The sequence below is a fragment of the Leuresthes tenuis genome, unplaced genomic scaffold, assembly GCF_036924035.1.
Source record: "Leuresthes tenuis unplaced genomic scaffold, fLeuTen1.0.hap1 SCAF_20, whole genome shotgun sequence".
Lineage (NCBI taxonomy): Eukaryota > Metazoa > Chordata > Actinopteri > Atheriniformes > Atherinopsidae > Leuresthes > Leuresthes tenuis.
In genome coordinates, this window is record NW_027325374.1 from 3,117,206 (window position 1) to 3,131,756 (window position 14,551).

Consider the following 14,551-nt stretch of genomic DNA (forward strand, 5'->3'; position numbering starts at 1 on the left):
CTTTTACTAATGACTATTCATCACCTTGTTTCCACTTGGACTGCATAGAGCAGTAATGTTATAAAAACTCAAGAGAAGTAGTTAAAGTTTTGCAAAGAATCTGTCAATCGGACTAAAGTTTCATCTATTCAAATCATATCTGGTCCACTTTTCAGAGGAATGTATTTTTCTTTGTTGGGCCTCTTAACTCTGACCTATAAACCATTCAGGTAGAAAAAAGGCTCCTAACTCAAGGGATGAACCAGTGCTGTGTCGACACAGAACAGACAACTTAGCAAAGAAGCCATTTTAAACTGGATCTTTAGGCACTTTGTTACCAGCAGCCTGTCACAAAGACACATCATTTGTTCCCATTTCTTTAGCTGCATCTATGAAAAACAGCAAAGAAAACACAGTTTGACAGACAGAAAATAGGATTTCTGCAGCAACAAGGTGATTCCCAAAGAGCTGTTAGCTGAAAACTTGGCATATCTCAGTATGGTGTGCAGTGTGTCCTTAAAACATTTGAGGAAACTGGACAAGTGGAGGACAAAAGAAGAAGTGTCAGGCCTAAAAAAACTATCTACAGCAGATGAACAGGATCTGAAAGTGATGTCCTTAAGAAAGAGGAAAAAATCCAGCTGTGACCTGACAGGACCTGAGAGATGCATCTGGACCTTCAGCTGATCCATCTACTGTTGGCCCAAGCCTCATCAGAAATGGTCTCCATGGAAGGGTGGCTGTCAAGAAGCCATTCTTAAGGAAGGGAAACAGGGAGAAAAGGCTGAGCTGTGCCAAATGACACAAGAAGTGGACTGAAAATCAGTGGCAACAGGTCTTATGGAGGGATGAATCCTCCCCAGAGCCCGGACCTCAACATTATTGAGCAATTTTCTATCAATATGATTGTTTTTATTATTCTGATTCCAACATGTAACAAGAAAGCAAAAACAACTTCTTAGGAACAGTTCAAGAAAGTCATTTCCACATTCTCATGAACATCTTTCGGAAACGCTGGAAAAACCAAGTCTGACCCACAGAAGTCGAGCCTTGTCCCCTACAGGACTTAAAGGATCTGCTGCTCACGCCTTTAGACGTCTTTGAGGTTCACGTCTCAACTGCTCAGACATGCTTTGGTGTGGACCTACAGAAGCTTACGCAGGTGTTTAACATCGCGGCTGATCTTACATGAGGAACACATCAGGAAAGTATCCGTCATGTGTGAAACCTCATGTGTCTCTTCAGATTTCCCTGTCTGGTGAATCTTTCACCACAAACATCGCACCAGAACGGCTTCTCTCCCGTGTGAACATTCGTGTGTCTCTTCAGAGAATACTGGTGTCTGAATCTTTTCCCACAAACATGGCAGCCAAACGGCTGCTCGCCCGTGTGGACTCTCATGTGACCCTTCAGAACACTGTGTTCTGTGAATCTTTCACCACAAACCTCACAGCCAAAAGGCCTCTCTCCCGTGTGGACCCTCATGTGTCTCTTCAGATGCGTATTTCGACTAAATGTTTTACCGCATTCGTCACAGCTGAAGGGTTTTTCTCCTGTGTGAACCCCACTGTGTCTCCTCAGACTTCCCTGCTCAGTAAATCTTTCACCACAGACGTTACAAGCAAATGGCTTTTCCCCTGAGTGAGCTCTAATGTGTCTTTTAAGATTGTACTGAAGCCTGAAGGTTTTTCCACAAGCATCACAGGTAAAGGGCTTCTCTCCAGTGTGGACTCTTACGTGTATCTTAAAGTGAGTCTTCTGGCTAAATTTCTTCCCACAAAATCCACACTCAAATGGCTTCTCTCCTGTGTGGAACTTCGTGTGTGTCTCAAAATGTGACTTCCGGCTAAATCTTTTCCCGCAAACGCCACAGCCGAACGGCTTCTGTCCTGTGTGGACTCCCCTGTGTCTCTTCAAACTTCCCTGTTCTGTAAAACTTTTACCACAAATGTCACAATCGAAAGGTTTCTCCCCAGTGTGGACTCTGGTGTGTGATTTGAGATTAGACTGATGGATGAATTGTTTTCCACAAACATCGCAACCAAATGGTTTTTCTCTGGTGTGAATTCTCACGTGACTTTTCAGAACTCCCTGCTGTTTGAATCTTTTACCACAGAAAACACATTTGAAAGGTTTCTCTCCTGTGTGGACCCTGATGTGTCGCTTCAGGTCTCCACATCTGGAGAATTTTTTCCCACAAACACCACAAGGAAATGTTTTCTCTCCTCTGTGAACCCTCCGGAGTCTCTTCAGGTTTCCCTTTCGTGTGAAACCTTCAACACAAACATCACGCTCAGACTCGGGTGCACGGCTCTCCTTCCAGCCGCTGCCACCGTCCTCAGTATCAGGTCCAGAGTCTGTCAATGGTTCCTGCCAATCATCATCACTGACTTCAGTATCAGAAGAGTCTGGAGCCTTTTCATCAGGTTTTGGTTGTAAATGACTGCTTGGATCTGGGCTCCTGGCTGGTTCTGGTCCTCCACAGTCCTCTCCATCAGTTTCTGCTTTCATCTCTTTAGCTGAGCTGCTGGCTTTCTCTTCATCATCTTCATTCTTTACAGTGGCGGTCAATGAGAACCGGCTGACATCCGTCTCCTTCTGTCCATCAAGCTGCTCCCCCTCCTGATTGGTCCAGAGTTCCTCCTCTTCCTCCTTTATGTGGAGGAGCTCTGGGTCCTGCTGGTCCAGATTGGAGCTCAGCTCTAGGTGAATCCCCTCTTTAATCACCTGCTGGACATCCCCTGGAAACACTGGAATACAATAATGTTTGATTGATCAGCCACATCATTAAAACCATGTACAATGCTGTTTATTCACATTTTGCATCTAAAAATCCACATTCGAATGGTTTCTCTCCTTGGTGGACTCTGAAGTGTCCCTCAGGTCTCCACAGGTGAATGTCCTGTGCCCAACATTCGCAGAGAAACTAACTCGAACTCAAACACGAAACACTTTTAAATGTTAATACATGCGTGACGCATTAAGTCTGGGGGTGTCACGATCTATATATTTTTGTGTTTTTCTGTCTGGTTTCAGTTTTTTGCCATTTCCCTGACCTTTTTCCTCAGTTCCTTCCTGCCAGTCATTAGCTCCACTCCCTTCACCTGTGCTCAGTTATCCTAAGATGCTGTCATTCACTAATCCCTCTCCTCACAGGAGGCAAAAATTAAAACTCAGTTTATTTGGAACTGAACCGAAAATCGCGGCCAAGCTGGAGCACGATAAAACTAAACTTGAAAAACAAAAGAACACCAAAACCAGACTGTAACCTTTCGCAGGAGCAGGAAGACCTGACGGAGGAAACCATGGATAACAACAACGACGATCTGAGAAAGAGTGAAGAATACTGCGGGGATTTAAACTCCAACAGTATAATTAATTCCAACAGCTTCACAACTCTGTCTTCTGATGAGTTTGAAGTAATAACCCTGTTGTGTGCGCGCTGTAAACTGTCCGGGTGCCGCACTGTGCCTTCAACGTTCCGCTTGTTTCAACTCGTCAACACAAAAAATATATTATCTACCAGGTCGTTTTGGGAGATTTGTCAACCAACTCAAATAAACAGAAAACAAGAAGCTCAGTATTCACATAAATATTTTCCAGTCACCGCTAAAAGCTAACAGCTAGCCGTTTCCTCCAACAGAAACACATCTTATTCTCACCTTCTGTTCGGTTTATAACTACATCCTGCAGCTGATGAACTCCAATGGTTTTTATCTTCAGTTTGTCTTGTAAAGCTCGTCTTTTGGTGTTGTTCTGTTGAACATAATCCACTTCGTTCATGGTCAATTTCTCCCTTCTTTGCGACGAAGTGGGAGGCTCGTTTGAGACGAACCGGGCCTGCACAGAATCGATCACAGCACAATGCAGCCGCTTATATTTCTGTCAGACTCAATACATGGATGTATTATAAGAGCTGGATCCACTCAGACGGGGCCTGGATACGCTGTGGTCATACTGTAAACTATTTCTTAACATTTCTGCTGAGTTTTGAACAGGCATCTGAACAGCTACCTTTATTCCTCATCACCATAGTAACCACAGCTCCGCGTTTTCCTGTTTATCAGCCGGTCCGATAAATGAAATCTGCACATCCGACCAGCGGAGAACCATAACAGAAAGTACACAAATGACCGATAAACAGATGAAAAATCGATTATTTAACTAGTTTCTCATCCGTTTCCTAAGTCTGAAAAATCAGCTCTGATGTTTTTCTTTAAATAATGTAACTTTTAATTTTTAATGACTATTCTTTATTTACATTTTATTATACATATTTAACAGTCCTGTAAACACTGTGCAGACAGAGCACATTTTCACAACCAGAACCAGTCCAGCTGCGTGCGACTAAACATACCCTCTTTAAAAAGAGAAACAAAGACCCCGATCAGCCATAAAATTAAAACCACAGACAGATAAGGAGGTGAACCTTGTTGCTATGACACTATGAAGTCAGTTTTTGAGCTTGGTGAATTGGAATCAGGAACAAAGAGCAAGGATCTGACATGAGACCTGACAATATGGGGCCTGGTTTGCTGTTACTGAAAGTAATTAAAGTTAAAGGCTTTTAATTTGTTTAAGTCTTGCCCAGATTAAAACATATTAAATGCTTCTCACAATATCAACATGTGCAACATTAAAAGTCTGCTTGAACACTAAATAGAAGGCTAGATATATTTTTCACTACAGCCTTCTAGACTTAAAACAGGAATAATCATAATAATAATTATAATAATGAGGGCTGCATTCCACTTTTCTGCAGAAAACCAGCATACACAGGTGAAGAAGTGGAATGCAGCCCTCATTCATACACCTGAGCTTAACGCCACTTACCGAGACACCAGTCGCACCCCTTCGGACTGGAAGACCCCGTCTCTCGGCTGGATGATGTTCAGGGATTTAACCCATCCTCCAAATTCCCCAGATGTCAGTCTGATTGAACATCTGGCCCATCCACGGAGGCCCGACCTGGCAGATTTCAGGACTTATGGGGCAAATGGTTTTTATATTGTGGCTGACAAGTGTGTGACCAATGTTTTGTTTTTCTTTTACATCGTTAAGACACACAAGATAAAACACTTTAAAATCAGTTTAACAGATGATGACTGATGAAAACTGCAGTCTCTACTGTCTGTGAAACCTCATGTGTCTCTTCATGTTTCCCTGCCGGGTGAATCTTTCACCACAAACACCGCAGCTAAACGGTCTCTCTCCTGTGTGGACAATGCTGTGCCTTTTCAGACTGTTCTGTTGGCTAAATCTTTGTCCACAAACATCACAGGAAAAAGGTTTCTCTCCCGTGTGGACTCTCATGTGTCTCTTAAAATGGGTCTTTTGGCTAAATTTTCGCCCACAGAATCCACACTCGAATGGTTTCTCCCCCGTGTGGACGGTCTTGTGCCTCTGAAGATGTGTTACGCGACTAAATGTTTTACCACAATCATCGCAGATGAACGGTTTTTCTCCTGTGTGAACTCCACTGTGCCGCTTCAGACTCCCCATTTCTGTAAATCTTTCACCACAAACATCACAACCGAACGGCTTTTCTTCCCTGTGGCCCATCAGGTGTCTTTTGAGATTATGCTCCAGTCGAAAACTTTTTCCACAATCATCACAACAGAAAGGTTTCTCTCCTGTGTGGACCGTCATGTGCACTTTAAAATGTGTCTTCTGGCTGAATTTTTTACCACAGCGTTCACACTCGAATGGCTTCTCTCCCGTGTGGTCTGTCATGTGTATGCTAAGATGAGCCTTCCTGCTAAACTTTCTCCCACAAATAGCACAATCAAACGGTTTCTCACCAGTGTGGACCCTCGTGTGTGATTTGAGAGAAGACTGATGTGTAAATTTCTTTCCACAAACATCACAGCCGAATGGTTTTTCTCCAGTGTGAATCCTCGTGTGACCCTTCAGAACCGCTTGTTGTCTGAATTTCTTTCCACAAAAGCCACATTCGAATGGTTTCTCTCCCGTGTGGACACTGATGTGACTCCTCAGATCTCCACGTCGTGCAAATGTTTTACCACAAACATGACAACTAAATGCTTTCGCTCCAGTCTGAGCACTCTTTAGATTTCCCCACCGTGTTGTTCTGTCCACACAAACATCACTACCAGACTCAGGTGTTCGAACCTCTTTCCAACTGCTGTCACTGTCCTCAGTTTCAGAGTCTGACCAAGGTTCCTGCCAATCATCATCATCACTGACTTCAGTCTCAGAAGAGTCTGAAGCCTTTTCATCAGTTATTGATTGTAAATGACTGTTTGGATCTGGTTTCCTGGCTGGTTCTGGTCTTCCAGACTCCTCTCTATAAGCTTCTATTTTCATCTGATCAGCTGAGCTCCTGGTTGGAGGTTCTCTCTCTCTGTTGTCCTCAGTTTTAATCTGAAGAAGCTGTGAAGACTGAGGTTTCTTTTCATCATCTTCACTTTTCACAGTTGCATCTGTGAAGGTGTTCTGCTCATAAAGCTGCTCTTCCTCCTGACTGGTCCACAGTTCCTCCTCTTCCTCCTTTATGTGGAGGAGTTCTGTGTCCTGCTGGTCCAGGTTGGAGCTCCAGGGAAGCTCTTCTTTCATCACCACCACCTGCTGAACATCTGCAGGGAACACTGAAACACACAGATATAAAAAACAACTTTGCATTTATATAAAGTTAAACAGCAGTATGGAACTAATATTCAGTGAAAGAACATATCTAAGGTTTCCATTGAATGAGAAACATGGACCAAAGCTAATTTAAAGTGGCCTGAAGCAGAGTGGAAAACTGTTCTGTGGTCAGATGGATCAAAACCTGAAATTCTTTTTGGAAATCAATGACTCTGCATCCTCCAGACTAAAGAGGAGAGGGACCATCGAGTTTGTTATCAGTTCAAAACCTGCATCTCTGATGGTATGAGGGGGGAATTAGTGCATATGGAACTGTAAACCTGCACATCTGGAAAGACTCCATTAATGCTGCAAGGTATTTTTTTATAAACAGGTTTTAGAGCAACAGCTGCTCCCATTCAGACGACTTCTTCTTCAGGGAAGGTCTTGCATATTTCAGCAGGACCAAGTTAAACCACATCCTGCATTTATTGAATTTGCCCCAGAATGCTTTAAAATCTGCTGTTTTAAAAGCAATTCAATCCAAACTGAATGAAAACACTGATTTTTCATGAGACGGAACAACAGAAAACTCTGTTATGTGCGCGCAGTAAACCGTCCGGGTGCAACGCTATACTTGCGCCGTTATGTTCCGCCTTTTTCAAATGCCAGTACAAAGTTCTTAACTAACAAGTGTAATTAACCACATTAAGTTTCAGCATTTGTGAACCAATATCAATCGAATATAAGAAGCTCTGTTCTAGTCTTAATGATGTTCCATCCGCTGCTGCAACAAGCTAACCGTTAGCCGTTTCCTCCAACCGAAACATTAAATCTGGGACTATTCTCACCTGCTGTTCGGTTTATAACAACATCCTGCAGCTGATGAACTCCGAAGGTTTTAGTCTCCAGTTTGTCTTGTAAAGTCTCATTTTCAGTGTTGTTCAGTTGAAGATAATCCACTTCGTTCATGGTCACTTTTTCTCTTCTTTACAACAAACCGGAGGCTCGTTTGAGACGAACCGGGCCTGCACAGAATCGATCACAGCACAGTGCAGCCAATTATATTACTGTTAAAATGGATCCATGGATGTATTAAAGGATTTGGATACACTCTAAGGCAGGGCCACTAGTCTGTTGAATTGTTGTGTAAACGATTTATCAACGTTGCTGTTTGTTTTTTTTTTTTTTCCAACAGGCACCTGTAAAGACACCTTTAGTCACTGTCGCCATAGAAACCTGTCTGATTATTTTGTTTATCCGCTGAAAGTATTCACATCAATTTGATTTTAGGAACACGGATTGAATTTTGAATGGTAATATCATTTATCAACGCGAGAGAAACTGTGAAAATGACATGTTTAAAGAATTATTCGGCTGGAAAAGAGTAAAGACTGTGATTTTAAGATGTTTTTTATGAATAATAACTGTAGTACGCCAGTCCTGGACTTTATCCCAGCACAACCCATCAGTCTGACAGCACTGTACTAGTCCAACAATCTAACTACTCATGTTGATAATGGCTCAATTTTATTCAAGCGAGTTATATTGTGCAGGTAATAGACCAACTAGTTACTCATATTGTATACTTTAGTTTAGTTTATTTCTGCCCTAAAATAGCTTGCTATTATTTAAAAGTCTTACATTGTCAACACTATGTCACGCCAAGTGTATAATACAACGTTTAACCGGCTAAAAAGTAAAGAACTTTATATTTTAGAGTGTATACCTCAACCTTTACAGCACATCTTCTGCTTTAGTTTTAGAAACCTGTAAATATATTATTTTGAAGCTATTCCAATGAATCCAAAGTACTGGAAATACGATATTTAAGGTAGAAATATCCCTAAATAACTTTTGGCCAATCAAATACCTTTTTTTTTTTTTTAGAGGCAGGATGACAGAAACTGAACTGAGCCGCTGTCACATTTCTTCTTTATTTGGTGAAAATAAAGACACTGTTAGAATTAAGTCCGAGTCTTTCTCACAGAAAGATGTGGATGTAAACTTTGTTCCAGGTTTTGTTAAACTGAAAAACGTCTTTCTGCAACTTATTTCTGTTTTTAACCATCAGAACCAGAAGAAAACCAGAGAGCAGCTGTCTTTGGCCGAGTAAACAACCTTTACACAGTCCAATGAAATGAAATGAAAACTTTGGAGCCACTGACAGATCATTGATCAGTGCAGAATCACGCTTGGAGGTCTCTCCCTGCTGTGGATTTTTTGGTGCGATGTGAGAATATACTGATACATGAAGCTTCTTCCGCAAACATCACAGCTAAATGGTTTCTCTCCGGTGTGAATCCTCATGTGACCATTCAGCGCTCTTTCTATTCTGAACCTTTTACCGCACCGACCACAGTCGAACGGTTTCTCTTCTGGGTGGACACGCCTGTGTCTTTTCAGATCGACGAGTCGTGTGAAAACTTTGGTGCAAATACTGCAGCTAAGTCTTTTCTCTGCTGTCCGAGTTCTGCCGTTTCTGCTCAGATTTTCACGTCGAGTCGTTTCTTCAACAAAAACATCAGCAAAACTCTTGGATTCAGACGCCGCGTCCCCGCCGTCGGGTTCAGAGTCCGACCACGGTTCCTGCCAAGCATCGTCGTCATCGTCTATGCTGACATCAGTCTCAAAAACCTTTAAAGCCTTTTCGTCAGTATTTAGCTGTAAATGACTGTTTGGGTCTGGGTTCCTGGCTGGTTCTGGTCCTGAGCTGCTGGTTGGAGGCTCCGCCTCTCTGTTGTCTTCAGTTTTAATCTGAAGAAGCCGTTTGTCTTCACCACCTTCATTCTTCACAGCTACGCCTGTAAATGTGAACCCGTTAAACTCAGACTCTTGACTGGTCCAGAGTTCTTCCTCTTCCTCCTTTATGTGGTCGGGTTCTGGGTTCTGTTGGTCCACACTGGAGCTCCAGGGAACCTCTTCTTTAACCACCAACAGCTGCTGAACATCTGCAGGAAACACACAAACAGATATTTATTGTAATTGGGTTTTCATCCCCTTGAGAAGCTTCATCTCATGGATCCAAACAGAATGATCAAAACCGGTGAAGTGAAATGAAATAAAAACAGTTTCTAGAAAATCATTTAAAAAAAACAAAACTTAAAAATCATGCACACGTTTGTAAGCCCTAAATTAGAAACCGGTGCTACCAATTACCTTCAGGAATCGGATAATTAGCTCAGTTTACCGAGAAAAAAGGTGTTCAGGACAGATGAGACCCAGAGGAACCTGAGTGATGGAGAGAAGAAAGTGTGGAGACCAACAGGAAGTGCCCAAGATCCAAAGCTTAGCAGCTCCTCTGTCAAACACGGGGGTGGGGGTGTGATGGTGTGGGAATGCATGGTGCCACAGGTTCTGCTGCCACAGGTTCTGCTGCCACAGGTTCTGCTGCCACAGGTTCTGCTCACTTATCCTCACTGATGATGGAGCTGCTGATGGCAGCTGCTCCATCAACTCAGAGCTGAAACATCTGATCTGCTCCAGTTCCAGTAAACGCCTCCAAAGCTTCATCCTGCAACAAGAGAATGATCCAAACATCCTGCTGAGCAGCACCAGAGTTTCTCAGAGCTGAAACATGGCCGAGCCCGTCAGCTGGTTCAGATCCAGCTGAGCTTCTATCTGCTGAAGAAGAGACTTAAAGGGACAATCCCCCCAGAACCAGCAGGAGCTGAAGGTGGCTGCAGCAGAGGCTCAGAGAGCATCACCTGAGAAGATACTCAGCACCTGCTGATGTCATCAAGCAGTCATCGTGTGTCAGAGAGATGCAACAAAGCACTAAACATGGCTGCTTTAATGTACCCAATCCTTATGGAGCCTGAAATCAGGGGGGCCGTGTATGTCAAATGTATGATAACGACTTTAAATTAAAGGCTGGAATGTGCCTTTAATCACGTCTGAATTGTTTTTATTTAAAATTTTACTCTAAGGAGCAGAGGAGGAACAAAAAGTATTTATAGACAACATTTATCGTCTCCCTGTGGAAATCCTTTAAAAAAACAAAGAAAAACACACTTCGATCATTTAAACTAGCATCCAGCAGCTTCCCTCACAGATTCAGATGCCCTGTTAACCTTGGACCTGATGTTTGGAAGTCTTTTTCAATCATAAATACTTGCTGTAAGGCGTGTTTTATTGAAGTCTCAATAAAACATCTGTGAGAAGCTTTGGACAGCCGCCTTCTCATCCCCGAGCCGCTGGTTTTAAGAGGCTGAAGCAAGCTGCCAGTATTTGTTTTATTACATTTATTTCAAACCTCTCAACAGCTCTTTTCAGTCAGGACTGCATACCTGCTGCATCTTCTCTAAAATCACTTCCCAGAATGAGATTCTGCAGCTCGAACTCGCCGCCCTCAGCAGATTTCCACCGGTGAATAATTTCAGGCTCCACGTACAGCCGGGCGTCCCTCTGAGCGCTGTGGAGCATTTTCAGCTGCATCGTCTGGAAGATCTGAGGGTGGAACAAGAGGCCGGATACCTGTCAGTGACGCCTCATTTAAATCACTCAGATCAAATAAATAACATGCCATATTCAGCGTTTAACTACAGGGTAAAGTCACCTTTTCAAGCTTTAAGAAGGAAGAACCGGTGAGGTAGACTGCAGCTGAGAGGTGGAGGTTTTCTGCAGGATGGCTTCCAGGAACAGGCTGATTGTTCCATTTTCTGGAGAACTGACAACGAGGGCACCGCTGTTCCACAGAGAGGAACGCCCCTAACCTTCTTGTTCTCACGTCTGAGACCCGTTTGCACACGGGACACATCTCAAACAGCTCCAGCAGGCAGTTTTCAGAGACGATATACGACTTCTGGTTTGAGCTGGGAGTTTCTTTTCTGCTAGAACAAGAAATATTTTACTAAAAAATGATCAAAAATCCATCGTGACGAGTTAAATGTTCCTCAAAAATATCCAAAATACTAACCTCACATCTGGTGACTCAGTCAAGGAGGTGAAAAGGTCGGCAGGATCACACGTCTCAGAGTCTCCATCCTCACCGAACACGCTGTCCTGTGCGTCTGATGCATGAAAACACGCATTTAGACACATTTCACTCCAAAAGAAAGAGCCGTAACAGCCGTGGCTCAACAAACCTGTACCTTTAAGGCGAGCTCCCGGGTGGAGCCGAGTCCTGGCCGTGCACGTTTTCAGAGGCTCCGTCTGGCAGGCCACATTACGAACAGTCGCCACCCGTTTGGATGTGCTGCTCTAAAGAAAAAGGGCAGGAAAATTTAAGGTCTTTTCCCCACAGTGTCACAGAGCAGGTGTGGAACAGTGTGTTTGTTGGTCACCTCTGAACACATTTACTCTCATTTTATACCCGGATACCTCTAACCTTTGGTAAACTTTAACCAATAGCATACACCACAACGCTGTGAACTGTGTGAGAACACCTGCTGCCTCCATCCTCCTCTGTGGGAGATCAGGTACATGTCAGTACAGCTCAATTCACCGCCCAGACGTTGCCTTCAAGTTACTTTAATGAGGATTTTGTCGGATGAGGCTGTGGTCAGACGGTCGGTTTTCGTCCATCCCTTTAAATGAGCTGCTGCCGGCTGCTGCTCCCTCTTCGTTAAATTACCGATTTTTAAAGAAATAACCATTCTTCGTGATTTTTTTTTAACAACACATTCTGGTAGAAGGCAAACATTAAAGTATACTTATTAGTCCTCACAGTCGGGTTTCCCTTTAAAGTGTGCAGGTTGGTCAAATTTAAGTTTAAGTTTAAGCAATAAACCATTCCCTGATCATTTAATATATAAACTAACGTTGAATAATATAATGTATATTGTGGATCTTGCAGAAAGTAAGAGCAACTTGTAACATCTACTTTATTACTTCAGCTGTTAGCTAAACAATGCTAAACAGCTAAAGAGTAACAGCCGAATTGTTTCTTAATCCTTAGATTTACCTCTTCGGGAGAATTTCGGAATCGGATAGTCGGTATTGATCCCTCTTTAAGCCACAGTTTCTTTGCGAGTCCAGCTTTGAACTGGCCCAAGTTGGTAAAACTGTCCGGTGAAAAGTGCCCGGCACACACAAACAGTTTTTTGCTAACTCTAGCCGGAATTTTACCATCAAAAATAAAGTTTATCCACCGGGCTCTGATGCCCTCGGAGGTTGGGGGTTGATGCAAGGACGAGTGCTCCTCTCTACAACGGATAACAGCACATTTCGCGTAAGAATTTCGCTTCATGGCCCAAAAAATGGTGACGGTGTTTGAGTTAAACTGGTGTCCAGATTATCTAGTGGCACGAGCTTCAGAGTGACGGTCAGTGGGCGTGGCTTATCAGGACCCCTGCCGTCAAAGAACCTGAGGGGTCTTCCAGCAACGTCGCTAAAGAAAGCCAGGCTGTAAACTCAGGCCATCTAACCAAGTCTTTCCCCTGCGGTGTCCCTTTAAATGAAAATGAGCTACTGCTCACTCCGCCCCCCCCCCCCCCCCCCCCCCCCCCCTCATCCACCTAAGGTGCAAAGCACACTTACATTTCCATCGTCGGTCCTTTCCCCACGGATGGTCGGTATCGATCCCTCTTTTACGAAGAGTTTTGTTGCCAGTCCTGTGTTGTAGGGACCCAGGTTGTGGAAGCAGTCTCTCTGGAAATGGTTCGCGCACACTAACAGGGTTTTGCTGACCGAGGCCGGGGCTTCGCCGTCAAAAATAAACTTTATCCACTCCCGTCGTAGGTCCTCTGAGACTGGAGTCTTATGCAGGGACTTGTGCTGGTCACTGCAGTCAACAACAGAGCAGTTTGCATGCCTAGTTTTCAAATTCGCCATAATGCCAGCCGTTCTTCTTCGCTGCCATGAGTAAAATACAGCCGCCTCTCCTGAGCTTAGTTAACCTGTGGAGCTCAGGAAGTGGCCTCCGCCTTTTCGCTCGTTACGTCGCGAGAGGAGTGGAATCCAACAAGGGTGGAGACACCGTGTGTCTCTGTGGGGGGGCCTACACACCCAAACAGTGCGCGCACAGAGCCGCTCTTCCCATTACGCGCATAACAACACCAGGCAGCAAAATCCCTGTAATTTAATGGCTGCTTTGTTTGGCGCCTGCATGTACAGAACAATATGAATGTACATTTTATGGGAGAGACAGCAAGCTGAAACAGCCCCTGCAGCATTATAGAGTGAAACACACCTTAAATAACCGCCTAAAACAATTAAAGTGATAAAAGCAACATGAATGAACATCAGTAAAGAGCCACAGTGAAGCTACTCTCTTAAACCACCGGCTTTTTCTTGGCCTTCGAGTCCTTGATAAGGTCTCCAAAGTCCAACTCTCTGATCAGTTCGGCCTCTATGGCCACTAGTGACATGTTGACTGTATTGTTTTAAGCCATTTCGATGGAGGCACATGAGTGACACCGTCTCTGGGTCATTTTTGTACTAAGTTTATTTTATTTTTTAATCCACATGAGAAAATTACTGACAGATAGCATCAGATCCAGTTTTACGGCAATGTACACGTTAGGAAATGTTGACTGTATTGTTTTAAGCCGTTTCGATGGAGGCACATTCTGTCCGTCTGATCTGAGGAAAGATCTGAAGTGAATCAGTTCATTTCCAAGATTGCTGTCCAAGTCAGCAGGATAAGCAAAAGCAAGTGTGTTCGCTTTGAAACCGAACAGATCACACAGCTGATTAACTTATCCATAGTTTTCTTTTGGCTTATCCACTGAGCGCGCGCTTCTCCTTTTTAAAAAGCATACCTCATTGTGTCGTCACACATTACTGATTAATCTTATAATTTCTAAAACATTCAAATGATTTTATCATCAAACCACATTAATTCCAATATTTTTTAGAAATTGTACCAAAAAAACAGGAACTCTGAAGTCGAAGGGCCGCTCTTGGCTCTGGGGCCCTGGGCACGCGCACACTTTGGGTGTGTATCTATGGTTATACACACCCTGAATTAAAAAGTTATTACTGTAGAATAATATGTCGCCTTTAAAGACTTTAAAAACTTAAATTCCTAGTCGCACATTGAGCG

General features: G+C 43.5%; 2 protein-coding genes across 3 annotated transcripts; both read right to left on the reverse strand.

Moving 5' to 3' along the window:
* Positions 1–758: 758 nt before the first annotated feature.
* LOC140278885 (uncharacterized) lies at positions 759–13,434 on the reverse strand. The gene is given in 10 exon segments (XM_072373973.1): positions 759–2,729; positions 3,642–3,861; positions 4,732–4,735; positions 4,813–4,947; positions 5,108–6,575; positions 10,854–11,013; positions 11,123–11,396; positions 11,483–11,576; positions 11,658–11,766; positions 13,045–13,434. Coding segments are annotated over 10 exon segments (4,308 nt in total). The 5' UTR covers positions 13,339–13,434; the 3' UTR covers positions 759–1,179.
* Positions 8,507–10,390, reverse strand: LOC140278535 (uncharacterized). Of its 2 annotated transcripts, none has more exons than XM_072373568.1 (2): positions 9,755–10,390; positions 8,507–9,515 (listed from the first exon to the last, which is right to left on the reverse strand). In XM_072373568.1, the coding sequence occupies exons 1-2, from the start codon at positions 9,906–9,908 to the stop codon at positions 8,743–8,745; spliced, it is 927 nt and encodes a 308-aa protein (XP_072229669.1). In that variant the 5' UTR covers positions 9,909–10,390; the 3' UTR covers positions 8,507–8,742. The 2 variants fall into 2 exon arrangements, 1 of the variants encoding a protein (XP_072229669.1); XR_011909200.1 differs by having other exon boundaries at positions 9,437–9,515; positions 9,724–9,813.
* Positions 13,435–14,551: the final 1,117 nt, after the last annotated feature.